Genomic DNA, 15,432 nt, shown 5'->3' with positions numbered 1-15,432 from the left:
AGTGTCTTCATAAAAGACACTGTATTAATGAAGAGAGTAGAGTATAAGAGAATATCTAGAGAAACATTTCGTTAAAAATATCTAATCTATGACAGAGCATATAATATACTTACTTGCCAATTCTCCCATATTCTTTACTTTTCACTTGTCTATAGCAAAATAAGTTTTATGAAAACATAATCATTACAGGTTTATATGTGTTTTATTTATTATTTTCAGATCTAGAAGATGTTAGCTCGGCAAAGTAAGGCGTGGAGACGTTGAGAGTTTTCACATGAGGACAACATTCTGCAGTCAGCAGGAAGGTATTTTTTAATCTTTATTTTACTATTAAATTATATAACTTTATATCAGGATAAAATCTGAAAGACCTCGCCCCTCAATTGGTTGCAATTTGGTTGGTCGACCCTCGTTGGTTATTTGTTTTAGATGTCCCGAATACATTTTCTGTGGAAATAAAAGTGTCAATTGTGAATGCAGTGTTACCAGGATTATTTTATTTTTAATTGTCCTTGATTTTCGAGTGTACAGTTCATATAAAGCTTCTTTAAATAAGTTAAAAGGAGAAACTTGTTGACCAACACCATTCGAATAATTAAGTAAATATGTTAAAAATTGTTGGGAGCAGTCTTTCTAGTCTTTCTATGTGCGCATTTAACATTCGCTCGAGCGGTGAACGGAAAACATCGTGAGGAAACCGACATGTCTTAGACCCAAAAAGTCGACGACGGGTGTCAGTCACAGGAGGCTGATCACCTACTTGCCTATTTGCTTGAAAAAAAAAGATCATGAAACAGATTCAGAAATCTGAGGCCCAGACCTAAAGAGGTCTGATTAAATTAATCTAAAGCAACACAGATTTATTTATTTTTTAATGTTAAAAATTAGCATTTAAATCAGTGTATTAGGCACTACCTACTTATCATTTGTATTATTTCAATAAACAAGCAATATTATTGAATACATTCTAGGAATAATAATATTTTAATGAAGGTTTTATTTTGACGGTTGTTTATTCATTGGATTTAATAGAAAAATTACAAAAATACCCTGATTTACCCATATTATTTGCACGAACTAACAAGCCCTTTCATGAAAGCTTTCACTGGTTCAACTCTTTGCTTATAAATTGCACTCATTTACACTCGTTTTTTACTCATGCATTAGGTAAATTATTTCTATATGCATGTAAAAGCTTCTTTTTACAAATTACATACTAATTTATACAGTACTTTTGTATTTTATTATTTTTTATTGCGTTTTTAACACGTTGTGTTATTCATTTTACTTTATAATGTACAAATTGTATAAATTATACTATCTGACCGGGCAATCGTCGTTTTGCTATGTATATAATAAAAAAATAGGGGTTGATCGTAGAGGGGTGAAAGTTAGGGGTTGTATGTATTTTTTAATGCTGTATCATAAAAAAATAAAAACAGAAATATTTAGGGTTGGACTACCCTTAACATTTAGGGGGATGAAAAATAGATGTTGTCCGATTCTCAGACATACCCAATATGCACACAAAATTTCATGAGAGTCGGTCGAGCCGTTTCGGAGGAATTTAACCACAAACACCGCGACACGAGAATTTTATATATTAGATTTCATCTAAATATACATACCGTAGCGTAGAGAATAATGTCCTGACGAACGAAAAGGTTTAAAAATTTTAAAAGCAAATGACAATATATCTAAATTTGCCTCTAATATGTATGCTATATTCTATGTATATACCAGTGTTTCCTAACGTGGGGCCCACGCCCCAGAGGGGGGCAATTTGATAGTTGAAGACAATGTATTTTTATGTATAGTAAATAATTATAATTTAAGAATTTTCAGTATTAAGTAAGCTAATTTGTATTATTTTAAAACTTACTGTGTTTCGTTTACAATTTCCATGCAATTTCTACCTAATAACTTTCCTTTGAGTCTTAAGAAGTGAGCAATTCAATTTAGGATATTAATAATTATGTGTTACATAGGGGGGTTAACTCTTCGCTACTTACGGACGAACGAAGCTGTGATCGACACCCATGATCGAAAACCTATTCTGTCCTTATTTTACCCCTCTTAAACCCTTTAATATTACTTGCTCAGCAAGCTTAATTTGAAAATAAATAATATTTTGAAACATTTACAAGGTATCTTTTGCTCCTCTTATATGAAAACAATTGAACACTATTCTCCACGAACTAGATTCTGTACTATAAACACAATTAGACAAAAATATACGATTAAACACATAAAATATACAGATAAACAGCATATTATTTTTATGTATACCTATTATTATAATCCAAGTTTTTTTTATACCACTTGAGAGTTGAATTGACGTCATGAGTCCAAACTAGGTCGTGTATTCAATTGAGGTATACATAAAATCATGTATTAAAAAATTGACCTTGCCACACGCTAGCAGTGTGCAATTCATTTACAAAGCACAAAATATTACTAAGTCGTAATGATTCATTGTAATATACTTTGTATTAACTCGATGTTATTGTAATAGTTTACCTTCAGAGTTTATTAGATTCGCCTTGTTGGTACTAAAATAGTGTTTTTGATTAAATACATTAGTAGACAAGCCGCACTTTGCTTACGGCATAACTAAAGAAACTTAAACATTAAACATTCGTCAATCAGTATCTATACTTCTATAGTCATATAATGATGAGGAAATTTGTATTTTGTATGTTTGTAATGAATAAATTCAAATTCTACTGAACTTATTTGTTTGTTTCCTTAACTACGAAGAAACTGAATTGCTAGTTCAAGTATAATTTAACCTTTCTTAACTACCACTACCACCCTCCACCTCCCATCCCATCCATCAATTCCCTAAGATTATCATTCTGGTGCGTACAAATGTAAACCTGTAAATTCTCAACCATGTAAACCTATATCCTTAGTTTAGTCATTAGTCTTAGATTTCTGTTTTTCTTTTAAAATTTTTTATTTTGGTTTCAATTATCATTAAGTTACTATTTCGTTATACCATTGGAAGAGCGGAGTACCCTGATGTACAGGTCTCCCTAGACTTAGTTCAGGGGCTCCAATATCTACTAAAACTGTAACTTGTTGTTGAATAAAATTGTTTGAATTTTATTTCAGAAATTTTAAGTTAATAACTAAGTTGATGACAAAAAATTAACGTATTTTCTGTTACGGCTATATTTATTCCTAGACCTCGAGTAAGATATAAACCTTAATAAGCATTTCTAGTATATTGGTGTTAATCAGTTCAGACTATGTTAAATGTACTTTATAAGTATATAAGTCTTCTGTGCGTGGGCTTGTAATTTAACTCCTATACAGACGATTTTGATGAATTTTGTTTAGTGTCTTGAAGTGGATTCGAGAATGGATAAGATTTACAATAAGATGTTAGTTTTTTATTAATAGATTCTTCATCAAAGCGGTCCAGATTGTTAAAGTTTATTTTTAAAAGTTTTAAATTTTAAAGTTTAAATTTTATACTTCATTTCTATCTACCTAGTGTACACCAATCTTCAAAGAAAAACTTCAGACTTCATCGGTCCTTAAATGAATTAATATCTAACATATCAATGTTAGCATGTATTTGAGAAAGAATAATTATTGAGAAAACAATTTCAGATGTCCTAATATGGGTTGGTCATGCGTCGTGGCACGCGCCGGAGCCTTCTTGCTGATGCTCACCAGAGTATCAGCACTCACATCCGACATGTAAGTGCCTATGCTATTTCAGAGCTTGCTTATATAGTGCCTAATAAACAAAAGTATGAATACTTCCAATATAGTCAAATAAAAATATTCAGTGCTATACAGCAGTAGTCGCATATTATTGTATTGAAATACTCCTAACGTTTTTAACTTGTATTTTAATTTAAATTAGTCAAACAAACATCAGTTTACTTTAATTCTTTAAAATATAAATAAGCTAAACTATAGTATTTTTATGAGCAGTAAAATATACAACACTACTAGCTGACCCGGCAAACGATGTTTAGCCATATTTCTAAGAAATATTTTTTAGTTCAATAAAAATAGGTCTTCAATAATAAAAAATAGGGGTTGATCGTAGAGGGGTGAAAATTAGGGGCTGCGCGTATTTTCGTATTATGCATCATAAAAAAATAAAACAAAAAAAATGTCTAAAAAATTAAAATCATTTTTTTGGGGTGGACACCCATTATCATTTAAGGGTTTGAAAGATAGATAGTAGCCGATTGTCAGACTTACTGAATATGCATAAAAAAATCATAAGAATCGGTCGAGCCGTTTCGGAGGAGTATGGGAACGAACATTGTGACACAAGAATTTTATATATATAGAGATATTATACCAAATTATAAAAAAAAAACAAAGTGACAATGCAAGCTTTATGGTGCTGATCGGAAAACCTTTTTAGTTACTTACAATTGAATGTTATTTCTAATTTAGTTAATTCTAGGTTTATATTTAATTAATTTTAGAGTATATGCAATACAAGGTAGTCAAAATTAAAACGACCGTACCCAAGATTAAAATTAAACGCCGGAAAGTTAGCTTTTTTCGTCATTGAAAAACCTTTTTGCTTTGACACAATTAAACACCAATCCAATCAATTATTATGAAAATTTAAATGAAAGCCATAATTTTGTTTTACTTTTAATTAATTAAACACTAATCCAAAATACATTTATCAAATCTTTACCTACTATTTATTATCAAAATTAAAAAGGCTTCTTTAATCTTAAGAACGACTTGTCGGGCGGGCCCTTAGATCACTATTTCCTATTTATTTATTGTGGGTTCTCATGATGCAGGTGATTTAGCGCTATGGATATTCTTAATTAAGCATATTCCGCGATAGCCTAAACAAGTGAAATGAAACTTCTATGCGAAAGAAGACAAATGAAATGTCATTAAAATCACCCTACTAACATTGAATTCAGAAATATCACAAGTTGTGTAGGCCGTTATATGAATGGCACAAATGAGCAGGAATAAGGACAAGCGAAGGGCGGCCAAGCGTACACTCCCTCGTTTCAGTTCAACCGTGATGTTTTCACATTTATAGCTCGCTACGGACAAGTTAAACATCGATGTAAATTTCTATATATCTTTTATTTACTGTGATAATAGAGTAAAATGAAGCGTCATAAGAAAGAAGGATCATAGTCAGTATTTTTCCCAAACAAAATTGATAATGCCATCTAGTAGTAAATTAACAATGCTATCGAATGGTAAAATAAAAAAAATATTATTTACCAACTTTTCTCGACGTAGCCCAAATAAGGGCTGCATAATGTGTTTGATGTGAAAATTCTTATTCGGCGCTGCGATTCTGTAACTCACTTTTCGAACTCACACAGCGGTTTTCGCATCGGCGGTCGCTCTCAAATCAGTCGTCAAGCAGTCATTTTATGATTTGGAATTTTTTTTGATTTCGAAAAGTGAGTTACAGAATCGCAGGGCTGTATTAAAACTGAAAAATCTTCATTTATATAATTGCAATTATTTTTTAACTATGTTCACAAATATACATACAAATTACATATGTGAAGTTGATATTCGTATGATAAGTTACCTTCGCATGACCTTGCAATACTAATTTTAGTATAACTTTAATCAATAGTCAATTGAATACGTTGTTGAATACTTCTTTGTTAAAGTTGTATGAAATATCATAAATTAATACTTTTAATGTAAAATTATTTCTTTTCTGTGTTTCTAGTAAACTTTTAAATCTATTTAAGACGCACTCAGGTATTTTAATTTAATATGGTTCTAAGGCGTACTAATTAGATACGGTTTCAGTTTTGCTGCGGGGAAATCGGACAAAGAGATACTGGACAATCTATTGAAGAATTCCCGCTACGACAAAAGACTGCTACCGCCAGTAGACGGTAAATGTTAACATTTATATACCACATTTCTGCATTTTCGGCTTTAACCTATATTTATGTAGGCGTGGCTATTTGTGTGATTGATGAAATGAAATGATTAATAACACTAGCATTAGCAAAATGTTATGCTCAAGAATTTATAAAAAGACTCTGAACACCTTTTAAAAACAATTTAAGCTACGCTTACATGAATTATAATTATTGCAGATCCAGTGTTCTGTTGTGGTCTTACAACACCGAACGACACTTTAGCTCAGAATAGAGTCGGCCTCTCCTCGCTTCGGCCTCAGTCGCACAATCGTGGTGCGTTTTTATGTTTATGAAAAGAGAAATGTTAGAGCGTTTTACTGTGTTCACATTTATATGCACGTAAATGTTTATCTCCACGCAATTTAGACAGCATACGCTTTAGTATAAGACACTTTCCTTTACTGCACCACCCCTTTCAATCTTAATTTACGATTATAAATAAGATAAGCATGCAATTAAGTTATTTTTACAGTAAGATAAATAAAAATTAAGATTTTCTCTTTTCACAAACATGATAATTTGCAGAGTTTATTGGCATTTTTAATTTAAATAGCGGATCTGCAATGGTTCTCGATTACGAGGTTAATGACTATGCAAATATTGAAAAAGCTTTCTTAATTTAGTATCATAAAATTATAATTTCTTGATTTTACTCTGTATTACTATGCTTGCGGGTATATTATTTACTATGAACTTTGTTCAATGTTGTGAATTTCAGCATGTACATCTTAGATGTAATTTTGTGTTGTGTACAGTTTTAAAAGATTTTGAATGGTATTAAGTGTGAATATTACTTTCAGAGATGTTAGACTTGTTTGTGTAGAGCGTTTTACGAATGAAATCCCAGCGTATTGAAAAGCTTTTAACTTCTTCAAAGCTAAAGGGAATTCTTCAGTGCTGCGCCGTAGTTTCAAAGGGCACATGAAATGTAATCATATTTCCTGGTTTTCAGGTGTCCTCACCGTAAATGTTAGCGTGCTACTTCTTAGTTTAGCATCACCAGATGAATCTAGTCTCGTAAGTCTTTCTTCTTAACTTTTCTGTTTCAATTGACCTATTTAGATTTGTGATTTGTTAATCTCCTTTCAGAAATACGAAGTCGAATTTCTACTACAACAGCAGTGGTACGATCCTCGACTACGTTATTCAAACCAGTCTCATTACGACTTCCTGAACGCCATACATCATCACGAAGACATTTGGTTACCAGATACATATTTCATTATGCATGGAGACTTTAAAGTACGTTTACTTTATCTGTGCATACAAGTCTTAGACGAGAAAATAGATTGAACTGCACCACGGTTTTGATTAATGAATAATTCAAAAGCGTACGCAAATTCTCACGATATTATTTTGATTTCGCGCCCTTTGTCAGCAAATTAAAGTCTTATATCAAAAAGAAATTTTAACAAAAAGCAACCATGCGTTACTGTTATTCGTAATAATGCGGCATACCGATGTCCGATAAAAAATATTAATTAGAGGCGTTTGAGAAATTATGTATTTTCATTATTACATTCCTTATTGTATTTAATCATTATCTTGCAGGATCCAATAATTCCAATGCATTTTGCGTTGCGTATCTATCGCAACGGCACAATCAACTATTTAATGCGACGGCATCTGATTTTGTCGTGTCAAGGAAGGCTCAACATTTTTCCATTTGATGACCCATTGTGTTCATTCGCCTTAGAAAGTAGTGAGTACATTATTATACCTAAATAGATATCATATACTGAGAAATGAGGGCTGTCAATACCTACTACTTTAAGAATCTCTCTCGAAAACATATAAATTGACTAGCAGACCGGCCAAGCGTTGCTGTGGCTAAGGTTTTAGTTATATTACATAGTAGTAACCTATTCAAGGGAAACGGTAGGATAACACCAATCATGGGGACCGCCATGCTTTTTTGGTGGTAATGCCATTAAATTGTAGCTTATTTGAAACGTTTGTACTTTCAACACTACGCCATCTGTTAGAATTGTGACTATCAAATAATAAACAAATATTTTGCAATAAAATAATATTGCGGGTATAAATTGTGAAGTATCCTATCTTTTAAGTTAGATCAAACTGCACACGGTGTGCAAATTTCATTGAAATCGGTTCGGTAGTTTAGGAGTCCATAGCGGACAAACAACGTGACACGTAATTTATATATGTTAAGATGTATCCAAATGTTTTTTCAGTTTCATATGAGCAATCAGCCATAACGTATGTGTGGAAGAATGACGAGGATACACTCCGGAAGTCTCCATCACTGACAACCCTGAATGCCTATCTCATTCAGAACCAAACAATACCATGCCCTATAAAAGCTAGTTGGAGAGGTAACATTCATTTTTTGTCACAGAACATGCCAACATTGCTTCAAACGAAATTATTTACATTAACAATATGTATTTTATGTATAATTGTGCCTACTTGGACCTCGATTATGTAGCATAGTCCCAACATCCATTTCTTTGTTACAAGCACAACCTTATTCTTTGCACAGGGGAGGATACTCAATCGATAAAATATTCTGATTAACTCTTTTCAGCTTGGTCTTGTTTTTGTGAAAGTTTTGAGTGCAACTTAGGTAGATTTGATTAGAGTTTAGTATTTTCAAAATTGTAGCGGCTTACCAGAGTACTATATAGTAGTTAGATTCAATGTAATTTTATGAAACAGTAGATCGCATGTTTATGTTTTCATTACATTAAATTTTCACATATCGTAACTGTTTTTAAAGACAAGTTAAACTAAAACTTTTAAATTATTATAAAATTCAAGAAATAAAATATACGTTAACGTTTTTGCAAGCAGCTGATGGTATTTCACTTTACGAGGATGACGAAGAGCTGACATGTAATCTTTGCCAGAGACGCTTTGAGGAGCAAGGTACTCAGGTGCACCGGATAGATTACAACAATCCGGTGCTATATTGTAATATTCCCGCTTATGTATGAGTAAATGCGGTGTTGTGTAAGCGAGGAGCGATGGAATACCAAACAGCGAAATCAAACTCATACCCATTTTCACTTAACATCTGACTTTCTCATTATTGTCTGCACGTATGTGAATGCACGTGTTAGTTGATTGTTAACTTTGAAAAAGTCATCACAATGCTGAAACACAAAGCGGATACACAACACGCGTTACTCTTACAAGCAGGGTGGTAGTTTTCAATTACTTTTGTTTGTAGAAATTAATACAAGGCCACTGAATGGAGTTATTTAGAATTGGTTAATAAAAAATCCAGTATTTTAATACAATTGGGAAATATAGCACAGAAGTTACGAAAGAAATTCAATTCACAGGTAACTACAGCTGTTTAAAGGTGGATCTCATTTTTACGAGAGACCGAGCATTCTACTTTACTACAGTTTTTATCCCTGGCATTATCCTGGTGACCTCTTCCTTCATCACCTTTTGGCTGGAGTGGAACGCAGTGCCAGCCCGTTCCATGATAGGTAAAAATGGCTGGCAATTGGAATGTTCTCGGTCTTGCAACTGTCTTTACTCCTTCTGTACGTAGATGTGATAGCACGCTCTTCCTTTACAGGCGCTTTATGTTGTTGGCAATGTACAAGGAATGATATCACCGTTTATTTTATATAATTTGTAGCCATTGCTTCGTATTTTAGGTAATTACAGCTGCCTAAGGGTGGACCTCATCTTCACGCGAGATCGATCATTTTACTTCACCACAGTTTTTATTCCGGGCATCATTTTGGTGACATCCTCGTTTATTACTTTTTGGCTGGAATGGAATGCAGTACCTGCTAGAGTTATGATAGGTTTGTTCATTATTTATTTTGCTGGACCATTTATAATTAAATTTCATATTTCTATCGTTACAAAGTATGGTTTATTAATTTTACATCTGCATGGCACATAATCTAGTGCATATCGACAAATTATATAAGCTTTGACACTAGTGTTTTATCACTGCACACCGCATTTTTAATATAAATCCACACCAGAATGATGGTAAATCCGTAATGTTGATCTATAGGTGTTACGACAATGTTGAATTTCTTCACCACCTCCAACGGGTTCCGTTCAACATTGCCAGTTGTCTCAAATTTAACGGCAATGAATGTATGGGACGGCGTATGTATGTGCTTCATCTACGCGTCTCTACTGGAGTTCGTTTGTGTCAACTATGTAGGAAGAAAACGACCTCTACATAACGTCGTGTATAGACCTGGAGAAAATCCCGTTACGCAGGTGAATATTTTTTCATTTATAAATAATGCCTTTTTGTAACATTTCTGTGATTAGTAGTTATAGCAGCAAGCACATAACTCTTGATAATTTCTACGTTCTGATCAACATTATTGCATAACTAATACTTAGGGGTTAAAATAGTAATTTATTATTTCAACTTAATAGATTAATATACATCGGTTATTAATAATAGTAACCAATTTATCGTGTGCTTCATTAACTTAATTGTTTTAAATCTTCTCCGTCAGATAACCAAATAAATATACTTTTTATGATACCAATGTGTGTTTAAATATAATATTTCCAATATAATTTAAACTTTGAAGCGGTAGACTTTAAGAAGTGCTTACTTTATACTGAATTGTAATGTCCAAAGGCTTAAGTCATTAAGATTTTTATACACTAGATGAAATCTTTTGTGTTACGTTCAATTGTTTTTATTTTAATATATTCATTTGATTTATATTTTTCCGGAGTGTCAAGCATTATATCCTATATCTTTGCAATGTTTCCTTTTAAAATCCACAATCGCACGCTCTGTAACAAAAACTAATAAATTTATTTTGTCCTAAATTTCGCATGTTTTCACCCAGTAATGCATGCTTTCAAAATTATACCTATAATTTTGAATGTGATTGTTATAATGATTATCACAATCATTTCAAGACTATTTTGTGTGGCCGCGGGTACTCATAATTAATGTCTTAATTGTAAATTACATTCCGTAAAAGAAAACATTGCAAAGATGTTATAGATGTGAAAACAAAATGAAGTTAGACTCAGTGTGTTCTTGTGAATATTGTTTGGCCACAACAATCTAGTCTTTCACTTCTGCACATCGTTAGACCATCTGACACGAGTGAACAAACAGTCTGTATAATGTGTTCACAGCGTCTACCAGCAGTTCTCAGCAGAATTGGCATTATTCTGGCCAGTCCTTTGGTAAGAGATATCGCCATTCTCATTGGCACTGTCCCGACAACACTCTGTTATATTTTTTCTTAAAGAAACGTCCTACTTTTTTGGTTGTCTGTATTATTCGAATTATAAATTTTTCTATTTGTCCTTTTTCATTTCATCTTTGTAATAGCAATTTTCCGTAGACTACACCGCTCCATTACACAGAGAAGGCTATAGAAAGGAATGCTTAGTTTCTCGTTTAAATTTTTTTAAACAGGTAAGTTATGTATGGGAGACTAATAAAGTAGGACTGTTATTAGATTTAGGATGCGACTTTTGCATAACTAAAGCATAAATATTAAAAAATAAGAAAATATAACAGAAGCTGTAAAAATCACAATCAATTTTTAAAATCGCATGTTGTAGTTTAAACTTCGATTTTTTTAGACCGTAATTTAGTATTGTAGATGATTAATACATTAATTAGCAAGTTTAGCCAAGCCTAAAGGTAGTGTTATTATTTACTTATAGGATCTACAAAGTTAATTACCATAAAATAGCTTATCTGCCATAATGTAAACTCATATAGGCTATGAAATTAATCACAATGTAGTTAATATTGTAATTAACCACAAAATGCACGATGTGCATGTGAAAAACGGTTAAAACATGTAAATGACTGCTAACGAACAATAACAATCAACCAAAGCTTGTTCGAGCGACATACGTAGCTTTGCCGACCACACCGTAAGCCAGCTTTCATAATAAATCTTAATATCATCGTTAAAGGAGGCGATGGCCATCCTCCATTGGAGAAATGAAACTCCCCAACCGGGAACGAGCGGTGCTGTAAGTGATGTCATTGAAACATCAATCCATTCGCCAACCACCGTACCATCTTAGACCTGATATCACAAAAACTAACGCATACTTTTGTTTTAATGCCTCTTCGGAATGCTACAGCCTGTAAGTAGCCTATCATTTACTTATGTATTTAGTAATTATACGTAATTAGCAAGAAAACATTTTGAATTCAGCTAGCGACCAGTCACTCACGTCCTGTAGCCTCGCGTAGCGCACAATTGTAGTTGTGCCGCATTATCACTTTGCTTAATTTTAAGACTTGAATAAAACATTAATTTTGATTGTTTTCTCTAGGGAGATAAAAAGCGTGAATCAACGGGTGCCGCGGACTTGGTGACCTGTACAGCATGTACGGGTGCACCAGGATCTTGCACCCATACGACAAACAACGGAGGTGTTACAGAGGTATTCACACTCTACAGTCACCTCGAAGCTTTTTATGCTTTTAGGACACACGCAACACAAAACATGCATATGAGTAATAAAAAGAATACTTAATAAGTAATAATAATGCATTAGGTACTCACTATGTAACATAGATAACGCCCGTGGATAGATATCATTGGAAAATTATTTTTAGGGTCTCACATTTTATAAACAATTATTTACGAAATCTTGATTTTTTTAAGAATATTATCATAAATTATTATTAATAGTAAAGAAAAATACAATATAGTATATACATTTTTGTTTTTATAGTTTTTATTTGCTGCCATCATTCATTTTCGAATTAATATTTTTCAGCCATGTTTCGTCCAGGTCCGTAAAAAAGAGCCTCCACATCCAATCAGAGTGGCGAAGACTATTGACGTCATCGCGCGCATCACTTTCCCGACGGCCTATGCCGTGTTTCTCATATTTTTCTTCATCCACTACAAAGCCTTCTCTTAATGCTGCCTTATCCATACCCACGAGGTGCATTTGACCGAAATGTACCTCGATATTTTTCTAAATCTACTCATTTATCACTGCTGTTTTGTACTTTGAGCAAATCACGAATCCTAAAATATTTTTGATGAACAAAAAAGCTATTTGTGATTGTGATTATACCTATGAACTGTTTGTGACAAAATTTATGTAGGCAAATACAATTAATAGAGTCGTTGCTGCTTACGTAATGTTAAGGTATATTTGTGATAGAATGTTAGTGCAATTGGAGTTTTTACAGGTTTTGAAATAGGTTCCATTAATTATACAAGACGAAGATCGTTTAAATGTTTATGATAGAATAATGTGGGAACAAATAAATGTTAAATGTACGCAGATTGATAACTTGATGGGTTTATCATCCTTGTAGTAAAGAAATCTATTTCAAACCTCAATTCAGTCCAAATGAGTATTAGCTATATTATATGAGAGATTAAAATAATTTTATAAACAATTAATTAAGCTGTTCACCAATTATTATAGATGTAGTATCATGCATTTTAGTCTAGTCACTTTCCTACACAATGTGATATTCTGATTTCGTATGGAGCGACATTATTACGACAGCGTTATATTAAAAACTGATAAAATGTTTAATTGCTTAGATTAAGGTTTTCATTGTATATTATAAGTTGTAGACTTTAAAACCTAAAAAGCTCAAATTGTTATGTTGTATAAAGTTTATTCACCTTTGATTGAATCAATAACAGTACAAAGTTATTGAAAAGAATTATGTAAAATAAGAATGTAAGTCACGTTTATTTACTTTGTCCCCCATATATATCAAGATGTACTTTATGTAAATTAAAAGCCATGAACATGCCTTCTAAGAAATTTAGAAAATATTTTGTTTTGCTAAATTAATTTTTGAAACAATGATAAACCTTAGAATAAAAACAATGTAAAATTCTAGCTTAGTTCATTTTTATGGCCCTGCAATATAGGCAAGTAATTAATTATTAGGATTAATTCCAATATATATAAATGATATAATTCTATTTTCTCAAATAATTTGATATGATTACTAACATTTGCTCTCTCTACACTGTTCCTTAGCTTAGCTTATATTTCACAACGTCCAAGAAAATTCTAAATAATATTAATATACTTTTATGAATTAAAAATTGTCTGACACGTCATTTATTTGTAATATTATTATCTATAATAATTTATCGCCTTATGTTAGCTGCTTACACAATCTGTAGCTCTACCTGTAGTTCTTGCTTTAAAGGGTTACGAATTTGGAGTTCGAGGCATGGCTATAAATCGATGACACCGTTTTGCTCATAAGTTTTTTGAACATTACATCATTATAAATCTATAATACTAAGTTTTTGTTGTTAAAATTGTATTAATTTTTTCTGATTGTTTCATTGTCAAAGTGTTTTTTTATACTCTTAAGTTAAGCTTTAGTTACAAAGCTACTTACGAGCTTGTCGATAAACGTTGTCATTGTTTTACAAGATTTCCTTAGTACTTCAGTCATGGCTTAATCTCCAAAATAAGCTTTTAATTTTCAAAGTTTTTTAATATTTTAATCCGTCCAGCAGCTGCTATCGAATTAGAACATTGATCCAAAGAGACCTGTAAAAGTTATTGTAACCTACTGATAAAAGAATTTTCGTAAGTAAATAAATCGTGTTCTGTCACTTCGCTTAATACAAATGAAAACCCAAAATGCAGAAGCTATAATTTATATGAAAAAATGCTCCTAAGGGCACGCTTAACTTCTATATTTTAAAAGATTTATATATTGCGTATAAGAGTAACATTGCTACTTATTTAGAAACACATCATTAAAGATTTTGCAAGCACCTTGCCACTGCTTATCACTTAAATTATGCGGACCAAAGTGTCAACTGTTTTAAAAATAGTAATTAAGTAGGCATATTGGTAATTTGTATATTACCTATAATTTGTATATTGGAAGTACCTATATAAGAACACGTTTTGGCTGTGCTTTGAATATTATGATAGTATATATTAAAGGGATAAAATAACATTTCAATTAATTTATGTACGTAATTGTTTTGCTGGCGAAAAAACATACGAAAGAGCTTGACCGCGAACATAGTAGTTGAAAGGGTATCAGAGCGAACCTAGCTTTAATATTAATCGCGAAATTTGAATACAACTAATTCGTATAAATTAACGTGATTACATGAAGTGAAATCTGTTGTTAGGTGAACTAATTCGAAGGCTACTTAGCCCTTAGCTAACATTTAAATGCCACTTTTTGCGATTATACCGTTATGCGAAAAAGTGTTTCGTTATCAAACCTTCCAAGACATCATCAACACATATTTTTTTATTAATTAATGTGTGCTGATTATTCAATGTTGAATTAAGTATTTCTTTATGCTTATCATGATCAATAGTTGTTTTTAATAATCCATATCGTTTCAAAATACAGTCAAAACCGTTTATAACGACATCGTTTACAACGACCTATCGGTTATTACAACCAGATTGTAAGGTCCCGTCCGAATCCCTAGTAAACTATTCAGTAAACAAACCGCTTATAACAACATCGGATACAGCGACATATCGCTTACAACGACGAAATTTTATCGATATTCATCGGCTATAACGACCAACCGCTTCTTGTCTCAGC

General features: G+C 32.3%; 1 protein-coding gene across 23 annotated transcripts; it reads left to right on the top strand.

The window, feature by feature from the left end:
- The first annotated feature begins 217 nt into the window (after positions 1–217).
- Positions 218–15,222, top strand: LOC125063651 (glutamate-gated chloride channel). Of its 23 annotated transcripts, none has more exons than XM_047670196.1 (16): positions 218–305; positions 3,622–3,711; positions 5,788–5,876; positions 6,084–6,179; positions 6,859–6,923; positions 6,996–7,148; positions 7,458–7,608; positions 8,102–8,242; positions 8,721–8,795; positions 9,215–9,367; positions 9,542–9,694; positions 9,913–10,127; positions 11,019–11,069; positions 11,991–11,993; positions 12,186–12,296; positions 12,636–15,222. In XM_047670196.1, the coding sequence occupies exons 2-16, from the start codon at positions 3,632–3,634 to the stop codon at positions 12,780–12,782; spliced, it is 1,683 nt and encodes a 560-aa protein (XP_047526152.1). In that variant the 5' UTR covers positions 218–305; positions 3,622–3,631; the 3' UTR covers positions 12,783–15,222. The 23 variants fall into 23 exon arrangements, 21 of the variants coding, with proteins under 21 accessions (XP_047526152.1, XP_047526149.1, XP_047526155.1 ...); XM_047670193.1 differs by lacking the exon at positions 11,991–11,993 and adding an exon at positions 11,817–11,876; XR_007119548.1 differs by lacking the exon at positions 12,636–15,222 and having other exon boundaries at positions 11,817–11,993.
- Positions 15,223–15,432: the final 210 nt, after the last annotated feature.

The sequence above is a fragment of the Pieris napi genome, chromosome 3 (genome assembly GCF_905475465.1).
Source record: "Pieris napi chromosome 3, ilPieNapi1.2, whole genome shotgun sequence".
NCBI lineage: Eukaryota > Metazoa > Arthropoda > Insecta > Lepidoptera > Pieridae > Pieris > Pieris napi.
The sequence above is the reverse complement of the archived record's forward strand: the minus strand, read 5'-3'. Positions and strand labels throughout refer to the sequence as shown.

Coding starts and splice junctions, on each gene's coding strand:
- LOC125063651 (XM_047670193.1), top strand. CDS start 3,632: ATGGGTTGGTCATGCGTCGTGGCACGCGCCGGAGCCTTCTTGCTGATG. Junction 7,149..7,457: donor TTATGCATGGAGACTTTAAA/GTACGTTTACTT, acceptor ATTATCTTGCAG/GATCCAATAATTCCAATGCA. Junction 11,070..11,816: donor TTATTCTGGCCAGTCCTTTG/GTAAGAGATATC, acceptor TCATCGTTAAAG/GAGGCGATGGCCATCCTCCA.